The sequence below is a fragment of the Branchiostoma floridae genome, chromosome 2 (genome assembly GCF_000003815.2).
Source record: "Branchiostoma floridae strain S238N-H82 chromosome 2, Bfl_VNyyK, whole genome shotgun sequence".
Classification (NCBI taxonomy): domain Eukaryota; kingdom Metazoa; phylum Chordata; class Leptocardii; order Amphioxiformes; family Branchiostomatidae; genus Branchiostoma; species Branchiostoma floridae.
Window position 1 is genome coordinate 23,571,156 of NC_049980.1, and position 15,435 is coordinate 23,586,590.

The 15,435-nt window shown below is 40.6% G+C and overlaps 3 protein-coding genes across 3 annotated transcripts in view; 1 reads left to right on the forward strand and 2 right to left on the reverse strand.

Moving 5' to 3' along the window:
- LOC118410500 (diphosphoinositol polyphosphate phosphohydrolase 3-beta-like) overlaps positions 1–3,069 on the forward strand; it is a 6,942-nt gene extending 3,873 nt beyond the window's left edge. The window contains exons 3-4 of the mRNA XM_035812240.1: positions 291–447; positions 973–3,069. Coding sequence (XP_035668133.1) covers positions 291–447; positions 973–1,385 — 570 coding nt within the window. The 3' untranslated portion in view covers positions 1,386–3,069. The remainder of the gene's footprint in view (positions 1–290; positions 448–972) is intronic.
- Positions 3,070–3,267: 198 nt separating this feature from the next.
- Positions 3,268–7,672, reverse strand: LOC118410499 (centromere protein K-like). The gene is made up of 4 exons (XM_035812239.1): positions 7,364–7,672; positions 6,689–6,833; positions 5,608–5,817; positions 3,268–5,003 (listed from the first exon to the last, which is right to left on the reverse strand). The coding sequence occupies exons 1-4, from the start codon at positions 7,510–7,512 to the stop codon at positions 4,641–4,643; spliced, it is 867 nt and encodes a 288-aa protein (XP_035668132.1). The 5' UTR covers positions 7,513–7,672; the 3' UTR covers positions 3,268–4,640.
- Positions 7,673–10,056: 2,384 nt separating this feature from the next.
- LOC118410345 lies at positions 10,057–15,429 on the reverse strand. Its single transcript, XM_035812007.1, has 9 exons — positions 15,280–15,429; positions 14,599–14,680; positions 14,170–14,317; positions 13,604–13,743; positions 13,043–13,143; positions 12,392–12,560; positions 11,767–12,114; positions 11,185–11,310; positions 10,057–11,044 (listed from the first exon to the last, which is right to left on the reverse strand). The coding sequence occupies exons 3-9, from the start codon at positions 14,304–14,306 to the stop codon at positions 10,848–10,850; spliced, it is 1,218 nt and encodes a 405-aa protein (XP_035667900.1). The 5' UTR covers positions 14,307–14,317; positions 14,599–14,680; positions 15,280–15,429; the 3' UTR covers positions 10,057–10,847.
- Positions 15,430–15,435: the final 6 nt, after the last annotated feature.

The following is a 15,435-nucleotide window of genomic DNA, read 5'->3' on the forward strand; positions in this document are numbered from 1 at the left end:
TCACCTGAGTACTTGCTAAACACTTTTAAAATGGATAACAGAGACCATCTTTTCTTTTAGCAAACAGTAGTGCCACTATTGTTTCACAAGTAATACAATTTAAGTTGTATTTCCTATTCGAAATTAAGTGTTCGGCTTCATGTGCTGTTAGCAATTTTTGTTAGCCTACATTACATTCCCTTTGTTGTGTGGGTCATATTAGTTTTCATATTGACAAATAGTAAAAATATGACAGTGCATTCCATAACCTGAGTATAATGAATACATGGCCCTCCCACCTGTCCCTACAGGCAGGGGTAACAGGTGTGCTAGACTTATACCTGGGTGAGGAGACACCCCAGGGTTACCTGGACACCTTTGAGAACACAGAAAGGAAGCACCGCACTATGGTCTACCTCGTTCAAGTCACAGAGCTGCTAGATGACTGGGAGGACTCGCAGAAAATTGGTAAGAAGAGCACACAGTCATTTCTTTTCAATTTGTATTCTGTTTGTCTTCTGCAAAATCTTCCTGTACTACAAAGTCCAGACTTTGCATGATGTACAAAATGACCAATAAACTGGTGGACGTACCGACTGATAAGTATCAAATACCAGCTCAAAAACGAACAAGAAACAGCCATGACTTCAAGTACCAGAGTTACCAACCTAGGATTGATGTGTTCAAAAAATCGTATTTTCCCACAACTATCGTAGAGTGAAACTTTTTATCACCAAGTACAGTAGGGGCATCTTCTCTGGATAGTTTTAAAGAACGCTTACACTAGTAACAGATAGATGTGCAAAAGTTAGGTGGGATGGATCGTTCAGTCACTTCAGTGTAATATAACAGCTGCTGCCGCACCGCGTGCCTGTGAAGCTGGTGTGTTACGCTGAAGGGCGGTTATACAAGCTATATAGATATAGATACAGATACAGAAGTAACATGTGTAAAGTTGTATTTTGCCACATCATTTGTGTCCATCGCTCACAGGTCGGAAGAGAAAATGGTTCTCCTTTCAAGAGGCCCAGCAGCGCCTGGCAGAGCACAAGCCCGTCCAGAAAGAGTACATTATCAAACTGTTGTCCATTCTCAACAAACACAAGAACGGCAGAACCTCAACACCCAACTCCTCCCAGTCCTCCCACTCACGGCCAGCAGAAGAGCACTGTAGGGGAGGGGAGGACAGCGGCATGGACTCCAGGAACGGACACAGAAGCTCCACTTCTCTGGAAGGAAGAATGCAGCAAAACAAGAAACATGAATGTAGCAGTAACATTGACTCTACAGGTCAAAGTATAGAGTCCCATGTTGTGGGGGCAGTAAGCAAACACAGGCTAGAATCTTCCAACTCTCAAACATCCAACAGACTTTCAACTCTGGCCAAAAATTGCGACACAAGATGACAAAATGTAGCAGATTTGTAAATTATATGCTGTACATAGATAAGAAAATGGTAGCCATAGAGGGCTGGTTGTGATATATCTAGTAGAATGATATAAGATTCATTTGCAATAAATCTACTGTCAGTTGCTTCCAGAAATATATCTATTTTGAACTAGATTCAGTTTCATAGAGGACTTTACAGGGCGATGATTTTGCCATGTTTCTGTTATAGTTTGGTTTAAAGACAGGATGTTTTCCAAGCCTTACTTGTGTATGAATTGATCTACAAATGTTTCAAGAACATCACAAGCTGTGCTCTGGAATTATATTTGCCTTCACATCCTTTTGAAACACTTCGCTTCTAGGCAACGAAGATTTGTCAGTCATATGAAAATCAAAGTCATATGAAAATGGCACCTGTAACAAAGCTGTACGACCAATATTTTTAAGGTACATGCTTGAGTAGCTAACTAACTTGTCAATAACGTCCAGGAAAACGGGTCAGGATATTGGTAATGTCTTCTCCATTTGTATAGATTGAGGCATGTACATAGAGCCGTTAAGACCCAGTAGATGTTGGATATTATATCATACAGTCTTCATAGTCTTTCAAAACACTCCCATTGTGATGAGCCTTTGAAAAACAAGTGTCAGCACGAGATGCTCTACATAAATTTTTATGCAACTAGGTGTATTATGTATAGAGGTGATCAACTTCACCAGTCACCAAAATTTTGTAGAAAACTATCACAGAACAGTAATTTTGGGGCTTACTTTCCCATGTTCAGTTGTCAGTTTGCAATACAGTATCATTGTTGTGCAGTTTCCTAATTTTGATATGTGAGATTATAAAAATATGTTGCGTGGATTCAATGACTAGTACCGGGTATCTTGTTCATTGTAAGTATGGACATTTCTACATGATCTGTAATCTTATGAGCCGTTGTGTGTGATACCATGATATATTAGACCTAGGTTTTGCTGTTGCTGCTTACTATTACATATACACAAGATAAACTACAGTATGTATTGAGGTATCTTTTTTTTCTAGTATTATTAGTGAGGATATGCACACTACCAGCACAATTCTTTCACATTTAAAGTTGAATCTACAATAAAAAGAATACAAGAAAAAAATACTGTGCCAGGCAACCATTTGAAGAAGGAAGGTCTGACTTAAAGAAGTCTACAAAAAAGAAGATGGAAACATAACCAACTTTGTATGATGTACACATGCTACTATAGCCAAAACGTATGGATGTTGATAAAACAGAATAAGAAACTAGAATTGCTTGGTTTCATTTTTGCTGCATAATATCAGCATGCTGAACTTATTTGTTTCTAAGTACTTTTGTTATTAGTATATGCTGATTGTCTTTATATATAGCAGTAGAGGACCTCAATCATTGAGATGGGCATGGGGTGCTCTGCCTGGAGTGTCATTGTAACAGGTGACAAGTTGCAGCACTAACCTACTCCAACATGCAGAGACCTTTAGGCTTGGAAGCCAGTAGTAGGGAGTGAGGCTTGGGAGGAAGCACGGACAAACTTGTATCATAATTTTAACTATTAGAAGAGCCGTAATTGTATATGTGTTGGCATTGAGCCTTTTGAATTGTGTGGTTGTCAAGGGATACTATGCATGTTTGGCCTTTTGATCTGTCAGATATGACATACCCGGTAATAAAGCTGATATGTAACATAGAGAGACTCTGTTGTACTTTGGAGTTTGAGTCAATGGTTATGTGAACAAGGAAAACAGAATTATGTCCAGAAATAGACAGACTTGACCCAACTTGTGCACCTATGGGAGCCAATTAGTCCCCTGCAAAGGCCTTTGCCAAGTGACCACTAATATGGTCACAGGCTGGGTAACAAACATGACACAGTCTAGTCAACCTTTGTGCTCCACATAATGTAAAATTGTATTTAAATTTTACAACCACAAAAATGCAAGAGTACATGAAAGGCAATGCCTAGAAGGCACAATTTGAAAGTGGAGAAATGTATGTATATTCTGACATAATATGGGGAACTACATTTTGTTACAGTAAAAAAAAGTACTTCACAGTACATGGTAACTTGTATCAGATACTGGTGGCATTTCAAAAAGTTCAATTCTTGTTGTGTAATGTCCCCTGCTCATTCTAGACCTATTCTAAGTCTGTTCTGCTGAAATATAGTGACAATGTACAAATTAAAAGAAGCTGAAAAGGCATGTACATTCTACTAAAAAGTGGTAATACATACACAGTCAATACTTATAATTACACTATTCTAAAAGGTTGTTATATATACACAGTCAACTTATCTGCCTTATTCTTCATCATACACACTTGCAAAATTATCAACAATGACTTGTTGGGAACATTATTCCCTCACCCCAAAGATGCCTTTTGTCAACTTTAAACAGCCCGATTCCAGTGCCTCGGCAGGCTACACAGTGCTAACTTCAGTGGCAAAGTCTGAAACCACATGTTAATTTTACCAATTTTCTTCAAATCCAATGTGTTAGAGAGATGCTGCTTACATATAGCATTAACTCAATATATAATGTATAAGACAATAACAAAATATCAAGATCAATTCTCAAATCACATTATTGCAGAAGAGAAAAACTTCTCTTATAGTTTTAGTAAAACATTTTCTACAGAGACACTTTTTGATCCACAGCTCTCAGCAGTGTAGAGCATACACTTTAGTACAGTCAACATGCTTCTTTAGCAGTACAGTGTTCCAATGTCACCTTGTTACTATATACATGTACATTGTATTTACATTTAGCTCTCTTCAAACTACAACAAAATACTGTGCCAATCTATCATGGGGTATGGACCATGCCCATGGCTGGGTTTCCTGTTCTCTATGAATCCATTTCACTTCTTAGCATACATAAGCTTATGCTTACATTTTAATAGAAATTGGTCCACATACAATCATTATCAAATGGCACAAAACATTCTTTGTGAGATCACCAAACTATTGATGATAAAAATTTTATTTTCAAACCTCATGATGACCATAATTCTGTGTGAATTAAGCATATGTACATAGACAGAACTTTCTGTGAATCAATGTAGGACAGCTCAGGAAATATGTAAGACTTAGGTTATCTTGAAAACATGTTTCCTGGCCAAGCTCAAGCCCCAATCTTTCAAAAAATACCCACCAAATGGCACTGTTATCAATCAATAGCTGTACAAAAACTTAGAAAAGTGACCTGTGGTACAACAACTAAAAAGCAGGCAATATCAACATACATGAATCTGTCTGTCTCAGAGGTTGAATGGTGCCAGTTTAAGTCTGTTGCTGTCGTCAGGGTGCCTTTGTGCTATACCACATCTCAGCAGCATCTCAATGTACGGTGGCCAGTATCTGGGCTCCATGGGTATGTATGGGTCGTGCGGCGAGTCCACTGACTTGTTTATAAGTGTCTCTATCATTGTGTTCAGAGGCGTCCACTGGGGGTCATCAACATCAAGAGTCTTGTCCACCGGGCCGGACCCGTGACGCCGCCGTCTCTTCCCCTTAGCTGGCTGTGGGGGAGGGAAGTGTGTGTCCAGGAATTCAGCCAATCTCTGCACTAGGTCGGTGTGGAACTGTTCTGCCTGCTTTAGTTTCCTTCTAAATGTTTTGACCTGGGAATGGAAGATGATAAACAGAACAATTAAGCAAACAAACTTGTAGCACAAATATTCTGCAAAACAAATTTTTGACCAAATACACAATAACACACAATTATACTACAGTACATGCACATATTAAATGTACACAGTAAGGCCATGATGATTTGATAATATAGATGGCATCCGTGCTCACATCAGTTTTTGGCTGTTTCCAAAAATAAAAAAAGTTTTCAACCAAACTGTAAATCGTACAACTACAAAGCAACTGCAAAATGAGCAAAGATGTGCCAATAGAATGAAAAAAATATGGAAAACGTCTACTAATGTCATAGAATAGCAAGGTCAATTGACTCAATTCCAAGGTCATAGGAGAAGATCTGAAAGAACAAAAATGAAGGATCTATTGTTGGTATTCCCTATAATCAATCATTTGTTCAACTTTCCTGACCACTTGGATTCCATAATGAAGGCAACCTTTTGGCCAAACTTTTTTTTATGTACACACTCGCATCAGTTTTTGGGTTCGCAGAGGATGTCATCTATATGGCCTAAACCTATGTTGCAAGGAGTCAGGCCTATGGTGTGCTGGCAAGACAGTTATTCAGTAGTTCCTCACCCTACTGTCCACGGATGTTTCATGTGCCTCTGGTACTTCTGCCAGGCGAGCCTCCAGCATCCTCCCTAACTCCTGTCGCTGATGTAACACTTGTTCTTCTAACTCCAGGGACGCTGACAGCTCCTTCTGCTGTGCCTGCATGGCTGGGAGGAGTTCAGATAGCTGCTCTATGGACTCCTTCAGATGATTCACCAGAACTGCTTCCACCACCTATACAGAAAATATATAAGAAATTCATATTCATACTTATCCTTATTACTAGTATTACTTGGATAATCAGATAGATGTATAGAAAAGCCAGGAATTCATAATCATATTCTCTGAAATTAAGAGATGGGGAGGGGGAATTCTTCAATCTTCACCCATTTAATGATTTAGTCTATTTTGATTTCATTTTTGGTCCTTGCTCTCACTTCTATTTGTTTTCCTTCTGGAAATGCACCAGTCTAATATAAAGACATGACGGCTCATGTTTCTAAAAGGTTTTTCTCTTCTCTATTCATCAACAGTTAGCTATTGATACAAATGTCCAGCAACACCTAATTTTGGAACAAATCAACAGTGAATACTAGACTAGGGGAGGGGACCATTACATCATATTCATAACGGTACAAAAACGTTTTTTTTGTTTTCTTTTCTGGGACCGGCCCAAAAAAATGGACTTACATGTATTAGTGGTACAGATTTTGGACCCATTAGATCAAGAACAGATTATGTTAGCAGGCCAGGTGTCCACATGTTATGGAGTTTACTGGTTCAAGAAAATAACAAGAGCAGAGTTCATAGTCATTTCTACAAAGTCTCTACAGTCCAACGTTAAAGCATCATTTAAATAAATATTGGATTTCAAAATGTCAATACTTCAACATACAGATCTCTTAGTAGTGAAATGGTAGTTTTTACTAATTTTAGTATCGTCCACTTACAAGTTTTCACAGACTGTACAGATGCAGGTCTGGACCTAGACCTGGTCCTTCGGACCTGAAACATACCTGTACCTGAATTTTCTGTACCCACCCCTAATCACTGACAGTAATACTAATAGCGAATATGGCAAGGCATTCTAACTTCCAATACAGACCTTTTTGTGAGTAGACATGAGCTGTGGCTGCTGCGATTCCAACACTTCCACCTGCGCCTGCAGCTGCAGCTGTTTGGCTCTGCTCACGGCCAGCAGGGGGGAGGGGCGGTCTGTGGGACTGGCATCTCCTGTCTCTTCCTGTAGTCTGGAGCAAAAGGATATGCATCATGATTCATGAATTCATGAACATGTTACTAGTAGTAGTACCGTTCACACCGGCATGTGGCTGTCTATCTGATGGGGCTTCTGAATGGCACATAAATCTATACACTGATATGATTTGCTGAGCTCAAAAAGGTGTGTGGCAAATATAGTGGTCCTCCTAGTGGTTAGTTGATTCCCTCTAAATAGCTTGTGGTCCTACGTTCAAATTTTTATTTCAAATCAAAATACAATTCCACTCCTTTACAAATAAAGATAAACATGTACTGCAAAATTTACATGACGAACTTCTCTTCTGTAAATTATTTGTGTTGTTGTTGTTGTCATTGTTGGCTGTAACGCTTCTCTGTGTTACTGTATGCAAGAAAATTATTACACACAATTTTGTGTATTGTAAGACAGAATATGATTGGGTTTAAATCTACAGAAAGCCCTTGAATATATCATCCCTATTCTATCTTCGCTGTTACACGCACGTATGGTAATCAGATAACTTTTTATGCCTGTGCCCACCTTTGCTGAAGCACGTTGACGTCTCGCCACACCTCCACACACTCCTGCTTCATCTCACACTTCGCCGAGGCGACCGGCGTCCAGTCCGGGCTGTTTCCCATCGATGTAGAAAAGGAAGACGCACGGTCGTAATCCTCCGGTGTCCCCATTTTGTAAAGAACTATTTCAGAGTTTATTGGACCACCAAGCGTCCGTACCAATGGAGATTACGACGACCTTAGGAAAAATTCCGACAAATTTACTTGAGCGTCCCGCCAAGAGACGCCATTTTGGAGAACCGTTGTGGAGCATGACGGGAAGGGAATGTACCACCTTTAATGTGATTAGGAAAGCACATTGTTATATTTTTGATACTAAAATAAAAACAACGCAATTTTGGTTATTCAAATTACTAAGAATAAACATATGATTTAATCAATATTTCCTAAATTGATATTTTAAAGTGTTTACTGACTTATTTGATTTTAGAGACTTTGACTTATATACGTTGCGTCACCCATTGAAGCTATGGAATAGTCTGATTAATACGCCTAACTCATTGACCAGCGGTACAGTCATTCCTGGTTTGCCTAACTGCAACGCCCTCTGACAGTCAGACAACAACCCCGGAGGCACTGCAGGCATACTCTTCAAGCAGACGTCAGCTGGATGAAAAAAAAAGAAGAATTTGGCCAAATAGGGACAACTAAATTGCCATGGGATCCCAGTCAGTCTTTTGCATACTCTCCAATCAGAGGTTAGGCTCCGGCTGTTTTTTTAACGTTTTTTTTAGTCGTTTTTATCGGGCTTTCTATTTTGTCATTTTTCTTGAAGTACGCCAGCTTAGGTTTTGACACAGTATAAAGATATGAAAAAAAATAGGAAGCCCGAGAAAAACGACTAAAAAAAAGATAAAAAAACAGCCGGAGCCTAACCTCTGCTTCGGAGAGTATCTTTTGCAGTCTATCCAGCTATTTGCCGGCCAACCAGTTCACTCATTAACTCTTACTAGGCTTTTATTAACCTGGTCATCCGCTGGTCGGATTTGGGGCGCTTTACCCGTCCAGTGTGCTAAGCACTGACATGCTTCTGTCAGCCTGTCTGATTAGCCGGCCTTTTGAGTCTTTTGAGATTTCGCCCATTGAGAGCTTGTAGCCAGCCTTTTGAGTTTTCCGCCGCCGCTCGGGCGATGACACCTAACCCAACCCCGTAAAAAATTCTCCCGGTCTGCGCTAATTGTCCTAATCCACAGGATCCCACAGCACTAAAGATAATGGCAAGCACCCGATGGTATGGTTACCAGGCTACTTGTATGGTCTTTTATTCCCAACTTGAACTTGGCCAAAGTCCCCTATTACTATTCGGAAAAGCGGCAGCAAATTTCGTATATCTCGTATGTGTCGGCGAAATATTGCTGACCTACGGCGCCACAATCCTAAGTGGTCCGAGGTAGTCTCTACCGGACTACCACCTGACTGAATAGATATAGGGGACTTTGGCCAAATTAGGAGTCAAGTAGGAGTTAACATTAATTGGCCTGGGAGTGTTGGCCGGCCTGGCGCAAACTGTACTCCTTGGAACTCCCCTGGTGCATAGCGTGTTTACTGTCTTATTTGGCCAATTTCTAATATTTTTCCAGCAAACTTTGGAGCCTGGTAGAGACTAGATCCAAAGGGCATGCTCCGCCTGGACGATGTTGAGGTTCCAGAGCTTGACCGCAAGCACAGGTCAGCAACGTTTAACGGTTAATTACGTTTTTCATTCGTTAGCTTTATATAAATTTTAGGAAAGAGTTCATTGGATTATTTCTTTGTCTTGAATGATATCGCGTCTGGAAAAACTAGTCTGCCAACACCGACCGATCGGCCATACTTGTACGTACGTTGGGGCAACCATTGGTGTTCAACATTGAGATAGGAATGACTGGTCAATCAATTCATCGGATCGAATTAAATCAGCCAATTATTTACACTTGACGAACAAGTCACCGACGACACTTCAAGACGAATTAAAGCGGGTCAGATATGGTTAACGGTCAATTGAAATGTCCAGGAAGATTAGCAGTGTACATTTTTTAGAATTTTGTATCACAGCTAATGGACTAATCAAGGAGGTTAAAAAAGCCTCTCAAAGCCTCTCACAATTCCTCAGTCAAGAAAAAAAAAGATGCAGACCTTTCGCCTCTTTGGGTACACTTACAGAATTACTGGTAAGTCATTGGATAGATTGAGCGACTTTAAGGTGCTGAAATACACACACATTGTTCCAGATGTTGTTTCCACAATACTGCCACCCTGATCATTGCGGGGTCGACTTAGCAGTTCAACTATCAACTCTCCTCTACTTTGCTCTTGTTTAGATCTCGTTTGGGCAAGCCCCCAAACACGTGGACGACTGCCGTCGTAGTGCCGGTTTAATCAATAATATGTTCATTTTCTAATCGGTCCAAAATTCGGTTCACTGATCTTGTCAGGCCCTGTTTTTCCGGACTGGTCCAACAACAAAAATCGGTTTTGTACCAGCTCACTGTGGCGTACCTATACCCATCTCTACTGATAGCAATATCATATATTGCTTATATGTAACAGTTGGATGAAGACATGACAGACAAAATCATCAAATTCCCAGTACCAAAACTTTAATTCCCATATTTACAAAAGTCACAACCTTCACCAAAAGAATCACCTAAATTGTATTAAGTGTTTGACAAACTATAAAGCCTAAGATGATCCAGTAACATAATCTAAGATTCTAATTATTTTGCATACATGTATTTATCTTATAGCAGTCACAGGAAAAGAGTTTCAATGGCCCATGGCCAGAGAGATGGAAATATGCATTAGTGAAATATTCTTTAGTCATATATCGTTTGTCTATAAACAGAATAAGATAAAATGATGTAACCAATTTCTGGCATTGAAATGATGACTCATTACTTCTAATTTCAGCAACAATGATACAAGATATGAAACCAACAATATAATGCCTCATATTGAATTTTTTGTGATATCCTGACATCCTGCTATTTTGACCCAGTGTAGGGTCGTGGCTATTCTAGAAATCCATCTATCAGCGCCTGCGCCCAAAGATCTACCTCTGCGCAAACCCCTTCTACATAAACATAGCTGCTACTACCTTTAAGACACGGAAGGATTTTTCAGCACCAGTAGCACATGGTAGCCTCTTCATTTTGTTCATTTCCAGATTTGTTAGGGTCTCCGAAATGAAAGTGATATCTGTACATTTCACTCAAAATATATCTTATCAATTCATATGAGCTTCCATGACTCACTCTTGTCATATTTTATCATTTATCTATTATATATCTAATTCTGGCAGATAATATTCAACTAATCATAAACAATACTATACACTATATTGCGTATTTTCAAGACTTAACCCCTTGCAACACAGCAGTTTTAGCATAACTCAAAGTTGTATAGAAAAGGCATCTGAGGACAATTCACAATCGACTACAGGAGGTTGCAGCTATCCTCAAGTATCATCAAATTAGGGTCTGGACCTTGATGTCACAGGCCACCGCCCCTCCGTCGGGCGTCTCTCCCCTGCAGGTGTAGGTGCCGTCCCGTTCAGGAGACATGCGGTCGATGTGCAGCTCGTGTAGGAAGCCGTCCGAATTTGTGGTGATGCCTGGGTCGCCTTTGATGACGGACCCGTTGTAAAGCCACTCAACCTGGTCAACTACAGATAATCAAGCAATGACACCAATTAGATACTACATGTATCAACATTGTGATTTCACAGCTTGGTAAGAGCTGACAACATGTAACAATGATAAACATTGAACAGAATTTTCCCTTAAGCTGCTGTCGAGGACCTACCTTCTCCTCTGACCTCTAGAATGACAGGTTGACCGGGAGCAACCACGGTGGAGGAGGCAGACATCAGGCTGCCCTGTGGGGCGGTGGCGTCAATCAGGTACCTCTGGCCCGCACCCCTGACAACGGCTAGAAAAATCAGAGTTCATGTCAATATTCACTGAACATTATTCAGAGAGATTAAGTAATTGGCAAGCAGCAGTCCTTTCAGCGGTGTTAAGACTTAAGAAAAGGTTGTAGACATTAATGACAGTGATGATACCAGTACTTCATTCTATAGGTCACATTTGGAGCAACCGGAGGGAGTGATGATGCTTCCAATTTCTCTCTCTCTCTCTCTCTCTGTTTCTCTCTCTCTCTCTCTCTCTCCCTCCCCCCTCTCTCTCTGTCTCTGTGTGTGTCTGTGTCTCTGTGTGTGTGTGTGTATATGTGCTAGATAGCAATTAGAACATTACGTTAGATTTTTTGTTAGTAGAACAAGGAGGTTGCTGGCAAAACATCAAGGAGGTTATGATTGTAGGTTTGTCTCTAGTATCTTTTTCCTTGGGTAAATTGACTGTTAAGATGTTTGACATGTCAACAAACCTCCATTTAGATGATGTCCCTTGAAGGAACCGTCTGCTTGGAGTCCATGTCCGGCTGAACTCCCGAGCCCCAGGTCAGCTCCAAATGCTCCAGCAGATTTCATCCCTGATGCGGAGGTGCTCTGGGTTGTCAGGTGAGCCCCACCGGTGCCCATACCTCCTTTGGCGGCAGCCAGGCCAGCAGCGGCGGTGCCTAGTCCAACCCCTGCCGCACCCAGTCCAGCCCCTGCCGCACCCAGTCCGAACCCGGCACTGGACTGGTTCAGGCTCACACCCTCCTTCCTACTCATCTTCATCACAGTCTCATCTTCCATAATCAACTCTTTTCTGGTCATATCAATTCCTTCTCCTGAAATGCATCAATATAAGCTCCATCTGAGTGACAGTTGCTGTGCAGTGTGTAAAACTGGCAGTTAGTCTGTTATTCATGCCTAACCAAACACGGACGTACTTCCAATTGTCTTGGAAATAGTCGAGTGGTTACTACATGAATTAAAAAGTCAAATATAGGGATGAACATGGATAATATCAAACATATTTTACGCCGTCCTATCCCATATATATATAGACTGTGCCAAATAATTAATTTTTACTCCATTTTGTATCTTTACTGTGCACATCTTTACCTTGCAGAAGGTCAGCAAGATGGGCCTGTTGTCCATTAGCCCTCAGTCCAGAACAGAAGATACTGAAGTCTTCATCGCTACGAGACTGCATCAGGTGGAGGATGCGGTTGTTCTGCTCCTCGGTAGAGCTTCCCTGCATGCAGTACTCCGCCATGTCGTTACTGTAGATCTGAAGTACATGTAAAACGCATGTCAGACGAAAAAGAAACAGGTTGAATTTTAATTATTGTTAAAAGACATTTGTTGTTCTACAGACATAGCAGCAAAATGATAAGAAACATTGATCCTTTCTTAGGAAGCTGTAGGATTCTTGAGTAACGGTAAAACCTAGGTATGTGATGAAGTAGTCATTTCCGTTTCCATATACTACGTCGTGTTGTATATAAAAGACATGGCCCAGTCCCCGTGTAGGTTGCACTACTATGCATGTTGTTCAGTTACGTGGCTTAGTCATATTCGTTTTAGGAAAATGTATGATTTTGATGTCGTAGGGTTTTCAAGCAGGCTGCAACAGAACCAACCACCAACGAGGATCTAAGACAGCCTAACAAGACGGCTGAATTTTGTGCGCCATGAGCAAGACTATTAAAGAATCCCCCGGTTTACTACGATGAATGTGGCCAGTCCCTAATTAAATGATTAAATCATTACCTGGTTTTGTGTCAGGTAGTTCAGAGTTGACTCCGGGTCCATCTTGTTTGCCAGCAGCCCCTTGTGAGCCTCCAGCCTTTTACGATTGTCCATGGATAACCCTATTGACATAATTGGTAGTGAGTCGTCACGGAAGCTGTTAGCAACTCTGAAATAAGGTTTCTTTAGTAACTTATATTTCTATCGTAGAAGGAAAGCCTGTTTCATTGGCACCATTCTGTACACAAAGCTGAATAAATGTGATAACGATAACCTGAGATGAAGGAGTGTATGCTACAACACCAGCTGGACCATAACTCGTACAAGGACAATTTCCACATTAGTTGTTATACTATCGGTCTGCAAATGGTTATGTGGTGGCCAACAGTGGTATATAGCAGGTACAAAGACTTTATTATATATCTTTATGGGGCTAGGCGGCTTGTATCTCATTATGGCCGAAGGATTCGCATTCGCATTTCCCATTGTCTTGATGTTTGGAAGTAACCAATGTTAAACAGATTACTAAAACATGTAAGAAGAACACCAGACAAATTTGAAACAGAATAATAGTTCAGGAACCTTGGCCCTCCAGCGTGTCTGCCAGCCAGTTCAGCTTCTCGTCCTTCCTGAGACCCCCACAGAAGCTGTCAAAGGATTTGTCCCCTCCCAGGACCATGCTGTCCAGGAGCTTCTTACTCTTGTCCTGGCGCACGGGGTGGCTGAAATAGATAAAACAGAACATGTAATCAAACAAATCTTCCACGACATGGCGTTTCACACGCTGTGTGTATGACAGATTCCTTTGTTAAAATATACCTTATATGTTCTAATAGGGCATTCATCACCTGTCATTTCTCTTGCATGATGTCAAACTCGATGGGATCAACAGCAAACTAGTCACGATCTTTTATACATGAAGCTATGTTATTAAAACCTTACGCCAGCCCTTCACTATTGATGTTGCAATAAACCATAGAATTGGAGCTTTACTCCGCACACCAAGGTACATTAAAATCATACTTCATGACAATACATTCAACTATAGCCGTTTTGATATTTACAAAAAATGAAGCGCTCAGCTTTACATCTGCTACATTCTTCAAGCTGAATTTGTTTTAACTTAAGTAATATCAGTGAGGAATTACCTCGCTATGGCATGCACCATGTTGGCGTTAATGACCTTTTCATTCGCCATGCGCGCCGTGACCTTGCCAGGCACCTTCATGTTATCCACGATGGTGGTCCGGTAGGTCCGCAGCATCTCCTGGTGAACCCGGCTCATTGGTGTTAAATCTGTGGTGGGGATTTGTTCATAAATCAAAATTGTTGCCTTTGTTGATGACTTCAATATAACAGATGGTATGTATGGGCTATAGGTAGATGACAATGTTTTGTTTGTTTATTTTTGTTTAACCTGGGTTACGTGTCACCTGGCTGGCGATTTTCAAAGATCCCTGGGGGTAATGTAGCTAGTGATCTTCAATGCAAATGTATATTGTTGGTTTTACGTTTCCAGACGTGATTGGAAGTGAAATTGTTATAAGACAAGTTGCAAGCGTAAAGCAACCACTTACTTGAGAGCACTTGTCCTTTTCCTAAGGCCTTTTCCTTTTTCTTTCCGGCACACCATCCTTTGCAGCAGCAGCAAAATAGCAGCTGAAAAAATGTAGACAAATGTAAAGTTCCAACCCACTTTGAACATGCCGATGACATGATAACAAGAAATTAACGAGAACCCGTTTCAATGTTAGGTTGCAGATGTGAAGAAGGTATAATGCCCTTCATGCTTCACAACTCAGTCACGTAATCTTCGTAATATTGCTTGATTACAAGTACGCATTTTGCGATTCGGCGAAACGTATGAGAAACGCATTTGAATCAACAGGTGGCTTTCTGTAACATTTTGTATTGTGAAACCCAGACATAGGTATATCAATTTTAATATCTTCAGCAGCTGTGTTGTGGCATTTGTATGTCATTGATAAGAAATATTCTTTTTTTATCTTACTCAAAGATGTCGTTAGGATTTTTTCATTGTATCATTATAATCAATACTGTACATAATGATGTAGCAACTCAAAGCTTATATCAATGGCACCGCTCAAAAAAGTATTCAACATATGTAACATAAAGCAGGAGGATCTGATACCAAGGTAGACAAACGAAAAAGTGGTTACACAAACTAGATTGTTTGTTACAAATAAATATACAATTGACAAATGATAATCATGATGAATATACTATCTAAACCATACCAGTAGCAGGAGAGGGAGCAGCAGCAGTAGTAGTGGCAGTAACCACGCGATCAGCGGGACCCCACCACCACCAGCTACGCGAGTACTATCAGTAGGTCCGACTACTGGTGCTATCCGACCGTTGACAAGTTTGTCGCTGTATGGTCCATATATGCC

Coding starts and splice junctions, on each gene's coding strand:
- LOC118410499 (XM_035812239.1), bottom strand. CDS start 7,512: ATGGGGACACCGGAGGATTACGACCGTGCGTCTTCCTTTTCTACATCG. Junction 6,834..7,363: donor GTCAACGTGCTTCAGCAAAG/GTGGGCACAGGC, acceptor CTTTTGCTCCAG/ACTACAGGAAGAGACAGGAG. Junction 5,004..5,607: donor AAACATCCGTGGACAGTAGG/GTGAGGAACTAC, acceptor TTCCATTCCCAG/GTCAAAACATTTAGAAGGAA.
- LOC118410345 (XM_035812007.1), bottom strand. CDS start 14,306: ATGAGCCGGGTTCACCAGGAGATGCTGCGGACCTACCGGACCACCATC. Junction 12,561..13,042: donor ACTACCTGACACAAAACCAG/GTAATGATTTAA, acceptor CATGTACTTCAG/ATCTACAGTAACGACATGGC. Junction 11,045..11,184: donor TCTAGAGGTCAGAGGAGAAG/GTAGGTCCTCGA, acceptor GATTATCTGTAG/TTGACCAGGTTGAGTGGCTT.